The sequence below is a fragment of the Callorhinus ursinus genome, unplaced genomic scaffold (genome assembly GCF_003265705.2).
Source record: "Callorhinus ursinus isolate GAN/ISIS: 27379988/994484 unplaced genomic scaffold, GSC_fseal_2.0 scaffold5, whole genome shotgun sequence".
Classification (NCBI taxonomy): domain Eukaryota; kingdom Metazoa; phylum Chordata; class Mammalia; order Carnivora; family Otariidae; genus Callorhinus; species Callorhinus ursinus.
The window spans coordinates 25056739-25075102 of NW_027397067.1; the positions used below are offsets into that span (position 1 = coordinate 25056739).

The 18364-nt window shown below is 37.6% G+C and overlaps 1 protein-coding gene across 2 annotated transcripts in view; it reads left to right on the forward strand.

Moving 5' to 3' along the window:
- Nucleotides 1-13933: 13933 nt before the first annotated feature.
- PI15 (peptidase inhibitor 15) overlaps nt 13934-18364 on the forward strand; it is a 37424-nt gene continuing 32993 nt past the window's right edge. Inside the window, exons 1-2 of one of the 2 annotated variants that reach the window (XM_073892904.1) lie at nt 13934-14113; nt 14678-14987. In XM_073892904.1, the coding sequence (XP_073749005.1) occupies nt 14715-14987 (273 nt within the window). In that variant the 5' untranslated portion in view covers nt 13934-14113; nt 14678-14714. Of the gene's footprint in view, nt 14114-14649; nt 14988-18364 lie in introns of both variants that reach the window. The other variant, XM_025871461.2, reaches the window with a different exon arrangement.

Below are 18364 nucleotides of genomic sequence, written 5' to 3' on the forward strand. Positions count from 1 at the left end.
TGTATATGTATGTATATATATATATATATATATATATATATATATATATACCACATCTTCTTTTTTTTAATTTTTATTGTTATGTTAATCACCATATATTACATCATTTGTTTTGGTGTAGAGTTCCATGATTCATTGTTCGTTCATAACACCCAGTGCTCCATGCAGAATGTGCCCTCTTTAATACCCATCACCAGGCTAACCCATCCCCCTACCCTCCTCCCCTCTAGAACCCTCAGTTTGTTTTTCAGAGTCCATCATCTCTCCTGGTTCATCTCCCCCTCTGACTTACTCCCCTTCATTCTTCCTCTCCTGCTATCTTCTTCTTTGTCTTTTTTCTTAAAATATGTTGCATTATTTGTTTCAGAAGTACAGATCTGTGATTCAACAGTCTTGCACAATTCACAGCGCTCACCGTAGCACATACCCTCCCCAATGTCTATCACCCAGCCACCCCATCCCTCCCACCCCCCACCACTCCAGCAACCCTCAGTTTGTTTCCTGAGATTAAGAATTCCTCATATCAGTGAGGTCATATGATACATGTCTTTCTCTGATTGACTTATTTCACTAGCATAACACCCTCCAGTTCCATCCACGTCATTGCAAATGGCAAGATCCCATTCCTTTTGATGGCTACATAATATTCCATTGTTATACCACATCTTCTTTATCCATTCATCTGTCGATGACATCTTGGCTCTTTAAACAGTTTGGCTATTGTGGACACTGCTGCTATAAACATCGGGGTGCACATACCCCTTTGGATCCCTAAATTTGTATCTTTGGGGTAAATACACAGTAGTGCAATTGCTGGATCTTATGGTAGCTCTATTTTCAACTTTTTGAGGAACCTCCTTACTGTTTTCCAGGGTGGCTGCACCAGCTTGCATTCCCACAAACAGTGTAGGAGGGTTTCCCTTTCTCCTTTCTCCGCATCCCCACCAACATCTGTCATTTCCTGTCTTGTTAATTTTAGCCATTCTGACTTGTGTAAGGTGATATATCATTGAAGTTTTGATTTGGATTTCCCTGATGGCGAGCGATGTTGCGCACTTTTTCATGTGTCTGTTGGCCATTTGGGTGTCTTCTTTGGAAAAATGTTTGTTCATGTCTTCTGCCCATTTCTTGACTGGATCATTTGTTCTTTGGGTGTTGAGTTTGATAAGTTCTTTATAGATTTTGGATAGTAGCCCTTTATCTGATATGTCATTTGCAAATATCTTCTCCCATTCTGTCAGTTGTCTTTTGGTTTTTTGACTGTTTCCTTTGCTGTGCAAAAGTTTTTATCTTGATGAAGTCCCAATAGTTCATTTTTGCCCTTGCTTCCCTTGCCTTTGGCGATGTTTCTAGGAAGAAGTTGTTGCAGCTGAGGTCGAAGAATTTGCTGCCTGTGTTCTCCTTTAGGATTTTGATGAACTCCTGTCTCACATTGAGGTCTTTCAACCATTGAGTCTACTTTTGTGTGTGGTGTAAGGAAATGGTCCAGTTTCATTTTTCTGCATGTGGCTGTCCGATTTTCCCAACACCATTTGTTAAAGAGACTGTCTTTTTCGCACTGGACATTCTTTCCTGCTCTGTCGAAGATTACTTGACCATAGAGTTGAAGGTCCATTTCCGGGCTCTCTATTCTGTTCCATGGATCTGTGTGTCTGTTTTTGTGCCAGTACCATACTGTCTTGATGATGACAGCTTTGTAATAGAGCTTGAATTGTGATGCCACCAGTTTTGCTTTTCTTTTTCAACATTCCTCTGGCTATTTGGGGTCTTTTCTGGTTCCATACAAATTTTAGGATTATTTGTTCCATTTCTTTGAAAAAAGTGGATGGCATTTTGATAGGGATTGCATTGAATGTGTAGATTGCTCTAGGTAGTATTGACGTCTTCACAATATTTGTTCTTCCAACCCATGAGCATGGAACTTTTTCCCATTTCTTTGTGTCTTCCTCAATTTCTTTCATGAGTATGTTATAGTTTTCTGAGTACAGATCCTTTGCCTCTTTGGTTAGATTTATTCCTAGGTATCTTATGGTTTTGGGTGCAGTTGTAAATGGGTTCGACTCCTTAATTTCTCTTTCTTCTGACTTGTTGTTGGTGTATAGGAATGGCACTGTTTTCTGTGCATTGATTTTATATCCTGCCACTTTACTGAATTCCTGTATGAGTTCTAGCAGTTTTGGGGTGGAGTCTTTTGGGTTTTCCACATAAAGTATCATATCATCTGCAAAGAGTGAGTGTTTGACTTCTTCTTTGCTGATTTGGATGCCTTTGATTTCTTTGTGGCTAGGACCTCTAATACTATGTTGAATAGCAGTGGTGACAGTGGACATCCCTGCTGTGTTCCTGACCTTAGGGGGAAAGCTCTCAGTTTTTCCTCATTGAGAATGATATTCGCTGTGGGTTTTTCATAGATGGCTTTTATGATATTGAGGTATGTACCCTCTATCCCTATACTCTGAAGAGTTTTGATCAAGAAAGGATGCTGTACTTTGTCAAATGCTTTTTCTGCATCTGTTGAGAGGATCATATGATTCTTATTCTTTCTTTTGTTAATGTATTGTATCACGTTGATTGATTTCAGATGTTGAACCAACCTTGCAGTCCAGGGATAAATCCCACTTGGTCGTGGTGAATAATCCTTTTAATGTTCTGTTGGATCCCATTGGCTAGTATTTTGGTGAGAATTTTTGCATCCATGTTCATCAAGGATATTGGTCTGTAATTCTCCTTTTCATGTGTCTGCTTTTGGGATCCAGGTAATGGTGGCCTCATAAAATGAGTTTGGAAGTTTTCCTTCCATTTGGAACAGTTTCAGAAGAATAGGTATTTATTCTTCTTGAAATGTTTGGTACAATTCCCCTGGGAAGCCATCTGGCCCTGGGCTTTTGTTTGTTGGGAGATTTTTGATGATTGCTTTAAATTCCTTAGTGGTTATACGTCTGTTCATGTTTTCTATTTCTTCCTGGTTCAATTTTGGTAGTTGATACATCTCTAGGAATACATCCATTTCTTCCAGGTTATCTAATTTGCTGGCATAGAGTTTCTCCTAATATGTTCTTATAATTGTTTGTATTTCTTTGGTGTTGGTTGTGATCTTTCCTCTTTCATTCATGATTTTGTTGATTTGGGTAATTTCTCTTTTCTTTTTGATAAGTCTGGCCAGGGGTTTATCAATCTTGTTAATCCTTTCAAAGAACCAGCTCCTAGTTTCGTTGATCTGTTCTACTGTTCTTTTGGTGTCTATTTCATTGATTTCTGCTCTGATCTTTATTATTTCTCTTCTCCTACTGGGTTTAGGCTTTATTTGCTGTTGTTTCTCCAGCTCCTTTAGGTGTAGGGTTAGGTTGTGTATTTGAGACCTTTCTTGTTTCTTGAGAAAGGCTTGTATTGCTATATACTTTCCTCTCAGGACTGCCTTTGCTGCATCCCAAAGATTTTGAACAGTTGTGTTTTAATTTTCATTGGTTTCCATGAATTTTTTTAATTCTTCTTTAATTTCCTGGTGGACCCATTCATTCTTTAGTAGGATGCTCTTTAGCCTCCATGTATTTGAGTTCTTTCCAACATTCCTCTTGTGACTGAGTTCTAGTTTCAAAGCATTGTGGTCTGAAAATATGCAGGTGATGATCCCAATCTTTTGGTACTGGTTGAGACCTGATTTGTGACCTAGGTTGTGATCTATTCTGGAGAATGTTCCATGGGCACTAGAAAAGCATGTGTATTCTGGTGCTTTGGGATGGAATGTTCTGAATATCTCTGTGAAGTCCATTTGGTCCAGTGTGTCATTTAAAGTCTTTATTTCCTTGTTGATCTTTTGCTAGATGACCTGTCCATTTCAGTGAGGGGGTGTTAAAGTCCCCCACTATTATTGTATTGTTGTCAATGTGTTTCTTTGCTTTTGTTATTAATTGCCTTATATAATTGGCTGCTCCCAGGTTAGGGGCATAGATATTTACAGTTGTTAGATCTTCTTGTTGGATAAACCCTTTAAGTAGGATATAGTGTCCTTCCTCATCTCTTATTACATTCTTTGGTTCAAAATCTAATTTGTCTGTTATAAGGATTGCCACCCCAGCTTCTTTTGGTGTCCATTAGGATGGTAAATGGTTTTCCACCCCCTCACTTTCAATCTGGGGGTGTCTTTGAGTCTAAAATGTGTCTCTTGCAGACAGCATATTGATAGGTCTTGTTTTTTATCCAATCTGATAGCCCGTGTCTTTTGATTGGGGCATTTAGCCCATTCACATTCAGGGTAACTATTGAAAGATATGAATTTATTGCCACTGTATTGCCTGTAAGGTGACTGTTACTGTATATTGTCTGTGTTCCTTTCTGGTCTATGCTGCTTTTAGGCTCTCTCTTTGCTTAGAGGACCCCTTTCAATATTTCCTGGAGGGCTGGTTTCGTGTTTGCAAATTCCTTTAGTTTTTGTTTGTCTTGGAAGCTTTTTATCTCTCCTTCCATTTTCAATGACAACCTAGCTGGATATAGTATTCTTGGCTGCATATTTTTCTCGTTTAGTGCTCTGAAGATATCATGCCAGTCCTTTCTGGCCTGCCAGGTCTCTGTGGATAGGTCTGTTGCCAATAATGTTTCTACCATTGTATGTTACATATGTCTTCTCCTGAGCTGCTTTCAGGATTTTCTCTTTGTCTCTGAGACTCATAAGTTCTACTATTAGATGTCGGGGTGTTGACCTATTTTTATTGATTTTGAGAGGGGTTCTCTGTGCCTCCTGGATTTTGATGCCTGTTTCCTTCACCATATTAGGGAAGTTCTCTGCTATAATTTGCTCCAATATACCTTCGGCCCCCCTCTCTCTTTCTTCTTCTTCTGGGATCCCAATTATTTTAATGTGGTTTCGTCTTATGGTATCACTTATCTCTAGAATTCTGCCCTCATGATCCAGTAGTTCTTTATCTTTCTTTTTCTCAGCTTCTTTATTTTCCATCATTTGGTCTTCTATATCACTAATTCTCTCTTCTGCCTCATTTATCCTAGCAGTTAGTGCCCCCATTTTGCATTGGACCTCATTAATAGCCTTTCTGATTTTGACTTGGTTAGATTTTAGTTCTTTTATTTCTCCAAAAAGGGTTTCTCTAATAACTTCCATGCTTTTTTAAGCACAGCTAATATCTTTAAAATCATCATTCTGAACTCTAGTTCCGACATCGTACTAATGTCTGTATTGAGTAGGTCCCTGGCAGTCGGTACTGCCTGTTGTTCTTTTTGTTGAGGTGATTTTTTCCTTCTTGTAATTTTGCCCAGAGGAGAATAATGAATGAGAGAACAAAATGCTAACAGGGTAACAATGTCCCCAGAAAATATACTCTAAACAAATCAGAAAAGACCCGAAATTGGGTGAAAAGAAAGGGAAAGAAAGGAAAAAGAAAAAGAAAAATATAAAAATAAACAAAAACCGAACAAAACAAAAAGAAAACAATATGATCCAATATGATCAAGCTGGTGCATAGATCAGTGACACACACTAGATTTTGGGTGTATTTTGGTCTGTTAGAAGAAAGTGCCTCCCAAAATTTTAAAGAAAGAAAAACTTATATATTTACAAATATAAAGGCTAATACGATGAAGGGATGGAATATGATTTTAAAGATGAAAATTATAAAAAATTCTGTAAAAGAAATTGATCAGATAAGAAATTGTTTGAAAAAAGAAAGAAGACGATTTAAACAAAAGAAAAATGAAAAAAAGGGAGAGAACGTGATCAGGCAGGAGAGTAGAACAAAGCCATACACTAGAGATTTAGGGTATATTTTGATCTGTTAGAAGAAACTGTATCTCAAAATTTTAGAGAGAACAACTTATATATATATGCCAAAAATAAGGGTAACTATTATGAAGTGATAGAATATGACTCTAAAAATGAAAAATAAAAATTTTTTGAAAAAGGATTGATAAGATGTTGGTTAAAAGGGGAAAAAGAAAAATCCAAGAAAAAAAAAGTTAAAAAAAATTAACTTTGAAATACTAAAGAATCCTGGTTAAAAAGCCATGGATTCTATGTGCAGTATTCCCCTAGCTCTGGCGTTCTGCCGTTCTCATTGATTGGTAAACTTGGTCTTGGCTGGCTGTTCTTGCTGATCTTCTGGGGGAGGGGCCTGTTGCCGTGGTTCCCAAATGTCTTTGCCGGAGGCGGAATTGCCCCGCCCTTGCCAGTCCAGGCTAAGCAATCTGCCCGGGTTTGCTCTCAGGAGCTTTTTTTCACTGCAAGTTTTCCATACAGCTTTGGAGGACAAGAGTGAAAATGATGACCTCCCACTCTCCGCCCCGGAGGAGCCAAGAACTCAGGGCCCCGCTCCTCAGTGCGCCCACAGAGAAAAGCAGTCAGTCACTCCAGTCTCCCCGGTCTCCGGCCACACTCCGTGCTCACCTGGCCTGTGATCGAGCGTTTCTATCTCTGGCACCCGACCCCGTGTGGAGTCTCCAAACCCAGCAGATCCCTGCAGTGTGCTCCCGCGCCACTCCTCCTGGGGGAGAAAGGGGAGTCTCCCCAGATCTGCCGCTTGTTGGGTCCCTGCTGGAGGAGAAGTGGCCTGACTATGACGCGGATCATGGTTTATGGAAACCTCGAGTTGAGAGCCCGCGACTCTGCTCTGTCTCTGCAGCTGGCTTCCCCTCTCCGATACCTGGGAGCTCTGCCGCACTCAGGCACCCCCGGTCTTCTTATGACCCCGAGGGTCCTGAGACCACACTGTCCCAATGAGGGTTCCACCCCCCACTTAGCCACTGGAGTGACGTCCCTCAGCAGAGCTGACTTCTAAAAGTTCCAATTTGGGGCTCCACTGCTCTATCACTTGCCAGAAGCGGTCGACAGAGATCCCCTCCCCTGCCGTCTATCCTCCCGAATATCGCCTTGGATTCACTTCTCCGCAAGTCCTACCTTCTAGAAAGTGGTCACTTTTCTATTCAGAGAGTTGCTGCTATTCTTTTCTTCGATCTCCTGTTGAGTTCGTAGGTGTTCAGAATGGTTTGATCCCTCTCCAGCTGAATTCCTGAGACCAGATGAAATCCAGGTCTCCTACTCCTCCACTATCTTGCTCCGCCCCCTCTCAGCCAACATCTTGACTGCAATCTTATCAGAGATCCTGAGCCAGAGTATCAGCTAAGTTATTCCCTAATTCCTAACCTACAGAAACTGTGTGAAATAATTAATATTTATTGTTGTTTTAACCTATAACTTGGGACAATTTGTTACGCAGTAATTGGTAAGTTAAACATTTCCTGTAACAAAGGTGAGTATTAAGTTCTCTTTCAAGCACCACCCCCTTCCCAATAAACATACAAATTCACACTTCTCTTTTCTTCATCCTACCATAGAGTAATTTCATATTTTGGGGTTATAGAACTATTCATTGTTTATATTATTATGCATTTATAAATATTCATAGTAGAATCACATAGTATTCTGTAATTATACTTCTTTCCTCCTACACTGTTTTATAAAAATACTCTCAGCATATTTAAAAAGTATTATAATATCCATCAATTTCAGTTATTTTTCCTTGGAAACACTCTATATTGGGACTCTTTGTAATTCTTTTCCAATCTAGACTGGCTGCTCTCCAGGCTACACAAAGCTTTTATTGTGATAATTCCCTTCACCATCATCATTGGAATTCCCCTTTTTTTTAAATTCTTATGTAGAACTATTTCTTGGATTACATATCTATATCTTTATTTATTGCTTTGTTTTGCTGGAGCAAATTCTGTAATAGCTTCCCCTTTTTTAGATGAAGGTTAAGTTTTGAAGATCTTGTATGAATTAAAACAATTTTGTTCTATTCTTACATTAAATATTCATTTAACAACTGTTTTTTATTATTTTGTATTATTTGTTTATTTTAAAATCAAGTTTTGTCAGGGACTTAAAAGCCTGTTTTGGAACTATGATTTTCACAACTATTTCCAATGAGAAAGCTCAAGTTTGGTCACACTTAAAATTGTTAATTTTAATGCTTTTAAAATACAGAAAATCTAAAAGGTTTTTTTTTCCTTGAAGAAAAATAAACACAGAGAAGTTGGAATAATCATTCAAATATCATTATGTTACATTTAGTTCCTAATCACTTTTGTAAGAAAGATTAAAAAAAAGAGAGAGATAATGGTGAATTAAAATGCAGAAACTTGAATCTGGTTTCAACAATACAGAGTAATATAGTAAAATAAATTATACTATATATAGATAGTATTATATTTATTTTATAGAATTTCTCAAATATTTTGAAAATGCAGTATTTTGGTATTATGTATCATAATTATATATATTTATTACATAATATATAAAATTTATATAAGTATATAACATATCAACTATATATTTTATATATCTATATATAATATTAATTAGACAAAGAGCTCAAAATTTGAGAATATTTTGTATGTTTATTCTGCACATTTTCTGAATCCACTAAATTTGTGATTCTCTATAACATTATAAATGGAAATACATATTAGACAGTAAAACTCTATTATTCTTACAAGGCCTCACCCTTCATCAGTTACCCTCTAAGTATATATATATATATTTTTTTTTTATTATGTTATATAAATACACATTTTATATATATATTTTATTATGTTCAGTTAGCCAGCATACAGTACACCATAAGTTTTTGTTGTAGTGTTCAACAATTCATTAGTTGTGTATAATACCCAGTGCTCATCACAACACGTGCCCTCCTTAATACCCATCACCTGGTTACCCCATCCCCCCACCCCACTCCCTCCCTTTTGTAACCCTCAGTTTTGTTCCTGGAGTCCAGAGTCACTCATGGTTTGTCTCTCTCTCTGATTTCTTCCCATTCAATTTTCCCTCCCTTCTCTTGTGGTCCTTTGCTCTTTTCCTTATGTTCCACATATGAATGAAACCATACGATAATTGTCTTTCTCTGCTTGACTTATTTCACTTAGCATAATACCCTCCAGTTCCATCTATGTCGATGCAAATGGTGGGTATTCATCCTTTCTGATGGCTGAGTAATATTCCATTGTATATATGAACCACATCTTCTTTAACATCTTGGCTTCTTCCACAATTTGGCTATTATGGACATTGTTGCTATGAACATTAGGGTGCATGTGCCCCTTGTTTGTACCACATGTTTATCTTTGGGGTAAATATCTAGTAGTGCAATCACTGGATCATAGAGTAGCTCTATTTTTAACGTCTTGAGGAACCTCTATACTGTTTTCTGGAGTAACTGTACCAGCTTGCATTCCCACCAACAGTGTAAGAGGGTTCCCCTTTCTCCACAACCTCGCCAACACTTGTTATTTCCTGTCTTGTTAATTATGGCCATTCTAACTGGTGTAAGGTGGTATCTGATTGTGCTTTTAATTTGTATTTCCCTGATGGCTAGTGATGTTGAACATTTTTTCATGTGTCTGTTAGCCATTTGTATGTCTTTTTTGGAGACGTATCTGTTCATGTCTTCTGCCCATTCTTGACTGGATTATTTGAATTTTGGGTGTTGAGTTTGGTAAGTTCTTTATAGATCTTGGATATCAACCTTTTATCTGAAATGTCATAAATTGATTAGTAATTATTAATGGTTAATCTGTGAAAATTTTGCAAAGCTCATTAGACATCTGCAAATGCTGATGACTCTAGAATGCTATTGAGACTTGTAATTAAGAAAGAAAATATTAAAGAGAAGTTAATACACAATTTATGCAATGTTATCTTATAGTTTACTGAGCTTTTTTAATAATAACATATAATTGATTTATAATCTCAAGACCCCTTTAAGGTCCAGGCACTTAAACTTGATCCTATGGACAATGGACGCCAAGAGTATTACATATACGTGAGTGAAATGATTCTGTTTGCTTTTCAAGAAGGTATCAAAAAGCAATGTGACTAATGAATGAGAGGAGAGACACTAGAGTAATTCTAGAAAAAGATAATGGGATTAACTTTAAGAAGTCATAATAGTGATTTAGAGAAAGAGAGAGAAACCAAGAAACAGACTCTTAGAGTCTGTAGAGAACAAATTGATGGTTACCAGAGGGGAGGTGGGGGAGATGCATGAAATAGGTGATGGGAATTAAGGAGTGCACTTGTCAGAATGAGCACCAGGTGATGTATGGAATTGTTGAATCACTATATTGTACCCCTGAAACTACTATAATATTGTATATTAACTAACTGGAATTAAAATAAAAACTAACTGAATGATTAAATAAATAAATAAAACTGAAAAATAGAGAAATAAAAAAAGAAGACATAATAATGCTATTAAAATGGGGGTAGTTTGGTGAGACATTTCAGAGATAAAATACACAACTGATGGTTGCCAGGTGAGATGGGGTGGGGGTTTGGGTAAAATGGGGAAAGGGAGTGGGAGATACAGGCTTCCAGTTACGGAATGAATAAATCATGGGAATAAAAGTTACAGCATAAAGAATATAGGAAGTGATATTGTAAGAGTGATGCTGTAATGGGACAGATAGTAGCTACACTTGTAGTGAACATAGCAAAATGTATAAATTTGTCAAATCACTAAGTTGTACACCTGAAACTAATGTAACATTGTGTGTCAACAATGCTTAAATAAAAATAAAATAAATCCACATATTTTACAGAACTAGTGGGTATGTGAAACAGAGTGAGGAGCGAAGGATGATTGGAGCTTCTGTCCTGGAGGTGAGAGAATACAATTATAGTTTCTGTTTATATAACATGTCACAATTTACAAAGCACTTTCATGTATACTGCATTCCATTGTTTCAATAATCTATTTAATATGAATTAAATAACAGTCTTAAAAAGACTCTGACCCTCCACTACTAAGTAATTTCTTCGGGAGTTATTATATATAGGTACTTTCCCCATGACCTTTCTTCCTTATGAAGCACAAGTTGACTTGTATCCCCTATATCAAAAATACATATACACCTATATTGTCTTTTCTTCTCCCCATGTTACTAGATCAATGGATTTTTACAATAGTTTATTTAATGGTCATATGGTTATGTCTCTGTGTCTCTGAAAAAAAGTGATTTAGATAGTATTTCTCAAACCTTAAAAAAGCATATGAGTCATCAGAGAATCTTAATAAAATGCATTCTAATTCAGAGAGAGGGCCCGAAATTCTGCATTTCTAACAGGCTGCCTGGCAATGTCAATGTTACTAGTCTATAGAACAAATTTTGATTAGATAGGTTTTAGATCAAAGCTACACATACATTTGCACACACACACACAGTACCTTTAGTTAAGCAAGTGTGCTATTCTGGGATATTTATATCTTAATTCATTTTAAAAATCACAACCATTTTCTCACAGCTTTCAAGGTAGACAATAGTTGCTACGAACTGTATATGTTACACGTGTGTTTTTGTTTTTTTGTTTCAGTAATGTAGCTACATTCCATTTCTGTCACTGTTGGCAAGCATTCCCCTAAGGTTTCTAAACATGTTAGTGGTCTTTTTCGAGAAGATATCTTATAAAGAACCACCTCATTGTTAGTTGTTCATTAATAGCTCTCTTATTGGCAACTTGGATGTATGCCCCTTAATTTTGCAAGTGTTTTAAAATTAAAATTACTTCCAAAGCATTTCAAATACTCCTGGCAATAACATCTGCTTGGAGGCAGAATTTTTAATTCTCCTCCCACAGGTCTTTTCTTTTATGATTCCATAGCCTTGTGGGTTTCCTTAATAGTCTGAAATTCCACAATATAATCCATGTGTGTTGAAAGACATCTGAAATCATTGACATGCCTCAGGGTCTCAGGATTAAGCAACTATCAGCTCTGTCCTCATGTAATTGGACTCAAAGAGGTAATCTCCCATTTAGGTCCAACTCAGAAATTCCTTCTTTCTCTTTCTCCTCCTCTATCCCTCTATTTCCTCTTAGAGGAAACTCATTTATCGTTCAGACGTATTTCTCAAGTAATGCATTTTTATCCCCATGGGAGTCCCTTAATTCGAACCTCAAGTGATGGGCAATATCTCTGAGTGTACATGACAAAGAGGTAACCTTGAAAGCAATGGTTGATTTTTATGAGTCTCTAAGCAAGAGCTCAGCCACCCTGGAGAAAGAAAGGCTCATCTCTGCTGTTTAGGTAACAAAAGTCCTTTAGTCTCATTTTTGCTGGAGGGCCGTATGAGATATGTTGAAAGATATAGGCTAATCAGTGCTAGCACTAAACTCTCAAAGGTCCTGGGATCTTTGAACTGGATGACCACAGGGAGTATGTTGCCTAACTTCCTATTCAATTAAGGAATCCTTATCACTGTGTTCTTGAGATTCATTCAAGGTGCCATGAGTACCTTCTGAAGGGTGAGACCCTAGCTGGACAGCTCCAGTTGTTAAGCATCTATAACTATGAACAGCCACCTGCATTCTCTCAATCTGCTCTAATGTTTTATACTCTTCCTGCTCACCTCCTGTGCTTTTATGTTCTTGCCTTTCCAGTTCTACAGTGTTAATTAATTCTTATTTACAGCTTTCAGTATTGTATGGTAAGCTCTCCTAAAATGACTTCACTTTAGTTAGGAGCTCATTAAAATACAGTGGCACTTGACACATGTTAACATCTAAGACTGCAACCATCACTGTACTTTGAAATTCAAAGAAACCTCTGGTTTCAAATGCCTTACTGCTCTCTTAAGGATTTGGATGATGTCGATCTCACCATAGGATATGTACCTTTTGCCTCCCAGTTTCGGCTGCACCATGAAGAGTTAAACAGTATGCATCAGGCCACACAGAGTGCTGAAGACCCAACTGGGAATATAGCCCAGGAAACTTGGCTCCGAGTCTGGTGTGTTTCTAACCACATGACCGTCATTTCTGATGACTGTAAATTCACATAGTACTCTTTCTGCTGAAATATGCAGGAGACAATCACGTTGGTAAACTGGACAAGTCAGTGCATGTTAAGTAAGTTCCTAAACTGAATAGTGTGTATTCTCCAGGATTCCTGTTGCCACTGACTGTGAATGGTCCACATTTTACTAGTGATATCATGACACACGACAGTTTTGAGGGTCCTTTCATTGTAGATTGCCCTAACATTCACATTCTTGGCTCTTGTTCTTGCTGGACACAGATTTTGCTTCAATGCCATCTTTCTGAGAAGGCACTTCTAACTGTTGGCAGCTAGCTGCTGCTGTTAAATTCTTCATGGCCTCTGTGCTATGCCCTCCAATATGCTTCCTGAGAGGCTGAGCCTCTCTCTGCTGAGATTTCAACTATATGCTTTTAAACCTGAAACAGATGTTTGTCGGCTCCTGTCATTTGTCATGAGCTTCTCCATTTGCATTGTATACAAGGCAGGTAAAAGGCAGGTAATTTGCTGCCTCACTCTGTGGACAAAGAAAAAAAAATGGAGAGAGGGTGAAACAAGACAAAGGGAGAGAATAAATACCTAAACTAGAAGAATAAAGCCACATGGGGACAGAGAGTACAACCACTTGAACATCTATTATCCTCATATCATATGCTATAGTTTGGCTTCTACTGATTTGCCGGGCATCCCTCTTGAATCATATTTGTGGCCACCCAGATTAATGATGTGAGCTGATCTCTTGATTTAATATCAGCTTGTTCTTTTCAGCTCCCATGTCATTTACTGTCCTAAAAAAAAAAAATGTACTGCTTGTTACTCAGCCGTCTGTGTTTTCAAGAACTCAGTCTTTTTTTTTTTCCTCTTTTTTGTATGGGAACCAGGAACTAGAAAGCATTAAATGAGGAAAATTAACCACTCACAGAAAAGGTGGAAGCCCAGAGAAAAGGGGTTTGTCTTTTATGGTTTGTACTTTGTAAGCTGTGGGTGTGACTCAATTTCCTCACCACCCACATAAAAAGGTTGCCACCCAATCACTGTTTTTTTCTATCCAAAACCCCTCCCCTTTGATTTTGGCTAGGAAAGACCCTAAGAAAGACTGCCCTTTCTGGAAGTTGCAGACTGTGACATATAAAAGCTGTTAGCTGCTCCTGCAGCCAGCAGCATTCAAACCTTGCAGAGTTTTGCTCTCTGAGAGCTTGTAAAAAGACACACTCTTATAAGAGTTCATGCTACAACCTAGCAAAGAACTTTAAATTTGTGGAAGAACAGTATATTCATTTTGGCATTCTGCAGAGGTAAGCTCTTTAGCTCAACAAGTTTATTTTGCATGCATTGATTTTATACTAGCTCACATTTTTATTTTATTTTTTTTTTAGAAATGAGATTGACTTATTATAACTTTTTTTTGTTTGTTTGTATTTTATCCCTTGGTGTCCATATATGTCTGGGACACAATATCAGCACATTCTCTGTTGTTACCTGTGATGCATTTTTCCTTCTCACTCTCAAGATTAATTTCAATTCCTAAAGATTTCCCTTCTGAAAATATGCAGTAGTGCATTATGTGGTGCAGGCATTTGGGGCAAATGGTTCACATTCATTTTAGGGTTAGTAGTCATGTTATTTATTTTTCTTTAGCTATAGGAAGTTTCTTTTAGGAATCTGCCTCATGACACCAAGAGAAATGTTTAACAACTACTATAGATTGTTTCCTAGGCATGAGTTCAACATTTGTTTGAATTTTTCAGAGAAAATCAAATCAAGCGATGCTCCCAAATGATGACTTTGTAAATTCATACCCACTGGCCCTTTTTTTTTTCTTTTCTCATAGACCCTAACTCTACCTTTCTGCTTTAAAGCAAAGTAAACTCGGTGGCCTCTCCTCCACCCCTCAAAATGATAGCAATCTCTGCAGTCAGCAGCGCTCTCCTGTTCTCCCTTCTCTGTGAAGCAAGTGCCGTCGTCTTACTCAATTCCACTGACTCATCCTCGCCAACCAATAATTTCACTGATATTGAAGCAGCACTAAAAGCACAACTAGATTCTGCGGATATCCCCAAAGCCAGGCGGAAGCGCTACATTTCGCAGAATGACATGATCGCCATTCTTGATTATCATAATCAAGTTCGGGGCAAGGTGTTCCCACCAGCAGCAAACATGGAATATATGGTAAGAAGAATTTGTTTTGAGTTCTGAGTGAGGACGCTGGATTTAAATTGTTCGTCGAAGAACCTAAAGAGTGTTTATATGTTAAGGAATATGGAGCTCTGCTATACATTTTGACTTAGGAAAGGTTCTTTTATGCCTAGGAGGCATAAAAGTTTGTTCCATCATAGAATTAAAGGGGGGGGGTTCCTCATTTTCTTTTGTGAGTTCCATAACAACTGATGGATCAGGTCTTATATAAGAAACAGAGATAAAGAATGGGGTATGTTGACTGACCACATTTGAAAGGTACACTTTAAAAAAAAATATTCACATGAAACTTTTTCTGTGTTTTGTTTATCTAATGGTCATATTTATCCGCTAAAACATTTCTTGAAAATAATTTTTTTAAATTATATGTTTTGTGTACATGATTTATTCTCTGGGTAGGTGTCTCTTCCCTTTCTTGGACAAGGCTCTTCCTGATGCTAATCTATTTGTGTTCTCAGAGAACATGCTGACTTTTTCCTCTTTGTGATTTAATGCTTTGTCATTCAGATAAGAGTGAAGCCGGCACACTTGCACACTGTTCCAACTTGCCATGAACACATTCTTTGCTCTTTTAAAAATAGGCACTCTATGTTTAAATCACTCTACTTAGGAAGTAAAAACTAAAACAAAACCCTTGAGTTGGTATTGAAAGGATAGCTGTGTTTTTTAAAGTTACTTTAATTTTGTTGTGTATTTATGCAAGGGTCCGGTACCTTCTAAGAGCGCAGCTTGGAGTCTGTTTAAGGCAATGAAGATCACCAGCCTGGTTTTTCTAAGTTGAGGTCGGGAGGTGGTACCACTAACAACTTTTTATAAATGCTGACCTAAAATCTGGTGTTTCTATCAGATTCTAAATTCATCTCTTTTATTTAAATAAGCTTTGTAAGTTTGACTAATTGCAGATGTCAGAGTTAAAGGAAAAATAAAGACTTGCCAAATATGAGAGTCATAGTTCATAGAAGTACAACTTAGACTCTATGAAAATGCACTTTCCTAAGGAGTTTTCAATAAAGAAAGAGGAAAAGAAGATATAATCAGTCCTGGTGTAGGAATAGCACTATACTCTCATGATTAAGAATATGGGCTTTGGAATCTAAATGCTTGGGTTCAAACCTCAGTCCTGAAATATAACCTACGTGAATGTTTTATTTCATTTTTATCACCACGCATATGAGGATAAATGTAGTACCTGCCACATAGGGTTGTAATCAGGAAAGTATGAGTTGAGGGGTTGAGCAACTAGACCAGAGCCTAGCACGATAGACCTTCAATAAACATTAGCACTTTCTAGAAGGTGATATATTGATATAGAAAAAAGAATAAATAAGTATTTTAGTTACCATAAATTTGGAGAGAAATATTCATAAGATTCTATGTGAAATGAGGAAAGTGTAATATATAGACTGTGGGTTTAGGAAATACTTCCTGGTGCCAATCACAGCGCTATGCAAACAAAAGTAGGGCCAAGATAGCTGAAGTGTTTTAGAGGCGAGGTCCTCTGAGATCAAACCCTAACACTGCTGCTTACTTCGTGACTTTGTGCTAGTCACTTAATGTATGTGAGACTCAATTTCCTTATCTTTAAAATGGGAATAATAATATAGATAATAACCAACCAATATACGTACAATTCACTATTTTAATGATATTGAAGGCAGAGGGATCATCATGAGTAAAGGTGGGGTACAACACAGTATAAATGGTTGAAAAAGCCACATTTTTCTGGTTGTATTTTCCCCCGCTGATCAAGAACTCATTCATCTCACATGCATTTATTTAAGTTTTTCCATGTGCCAATGACTTGGCTAATTGTTTCCATAGATGATCTCATTTGATAGCTCACATTCTCCCTATGAGGTTAAAACTGTGATCTTCATTTTACAAATGAAATCACGTAGACCTAGAAAAGTTGATGACTAGGCCAAGGTGGTATGGACAGTGAATGGTATTAATGGAGTTAGAATTTAGGTCTATGAAATTTCAAAGTCATTGCTTGTGTTGGGAAACATCTTTCCACTGGCAAGGTTTATTAAATGCTCTGTTGGGGGAAACCCCTGGAGGTGTCAGGCTTTGTGTCCTCCTTTAAAATGCCAGCTGAAATCCTGTAGTATTCATATTCTCTTCTATTATTATTTCTCAAATATAGGAGCTATGATATGATTTATCTTGTAAGAACCAAATACAGTGCTTGTTATGTCAGTAGATGATTTATAAATCCTCCTTCACTCAGTAAAGTTAATGAGAAGCAGTAATTGGAACAGCAAGTTCTATAAAATTAAATATGACTGTCTCAAATTGTCATGTAAATACTGCATGTAATTCTTTGCACATGTATTTATTCATTTAATGTTTATTGAGCATTTATTTTATGTCAGGCACTATTCTAAACACTGGGGTTACATTCATGAATAAAATAGACAGTCCTTGACCCCCTGGGTGGGAAACCAGACAATAAACAAGATAAATAAATAAAGTACATAGTACATTAGAAGATAATAAAGTTGTGGAGAAAAATAAAGCTGGTTGTGGTGAGATTGTGAAATTTAATAGGGTGGCCAGGGAAGGCCTCACTAAGAGTGTCCTGGAGAGAGGTGAGGGAGTCCACCACATTGATAGATGAGGGAAGAGCTTCCCAGGTGGAGGGAAGAGCTTCCCAGGTTGAGGGAAGAGCAACGGAAAAGGCCCTGAAGAAGGACAAAACTGATTAGTTTAGTTAGAAAAATGTGCTCAATTTTATGAAATTGTAAGGTAGAAGGACTGTTTGAGTAAATGGAGTCATTGAAATAATTCATATGATCCCTCATACTGAAGCACTGAAGGAAGTACAACAGCCACTTGGAGGTTGGAGCACAAACTGTAAATGACTAATCTCTAAGCCAGGTGAAAAATAAAGATCTCAATTCAGCATTTACCTTTATTTTAACTTGTTCAGCATTGATTTGGATTGTGAGCAGTCTGAAAGGGAGCTCCATTCCTAACTCTTACTATGTACCTCAAACACTTAGGACCCTTAGCTCAGTAGGACTGCTAGCTGTGTGTTCAAATCCTCATCAGGGTGTGAAAGCAGCCACGGGAGCCTCATCAAAGACGGTCTTCAGCTCAGGGCTTTTGTTAACCATGCTGGCCTGATTTGGATCTCTTTCACCCACAATTTTTCTCTCTAAACCTTCTTCCCAGGCTGTCTCTTTCCATCTGTCTCTTCCTTAGCTTATTCGATGATTTACAACACTGACCTTCAAGTTTTGTATCAGAATGCTATGTCCTTTGTTGATATTCTTTTACCCTCACAACCATATTCAATTTCTCCTTCTTTTGGGGGGGGAGGGGCAGAAGGAGAGAGAGAATCCTGA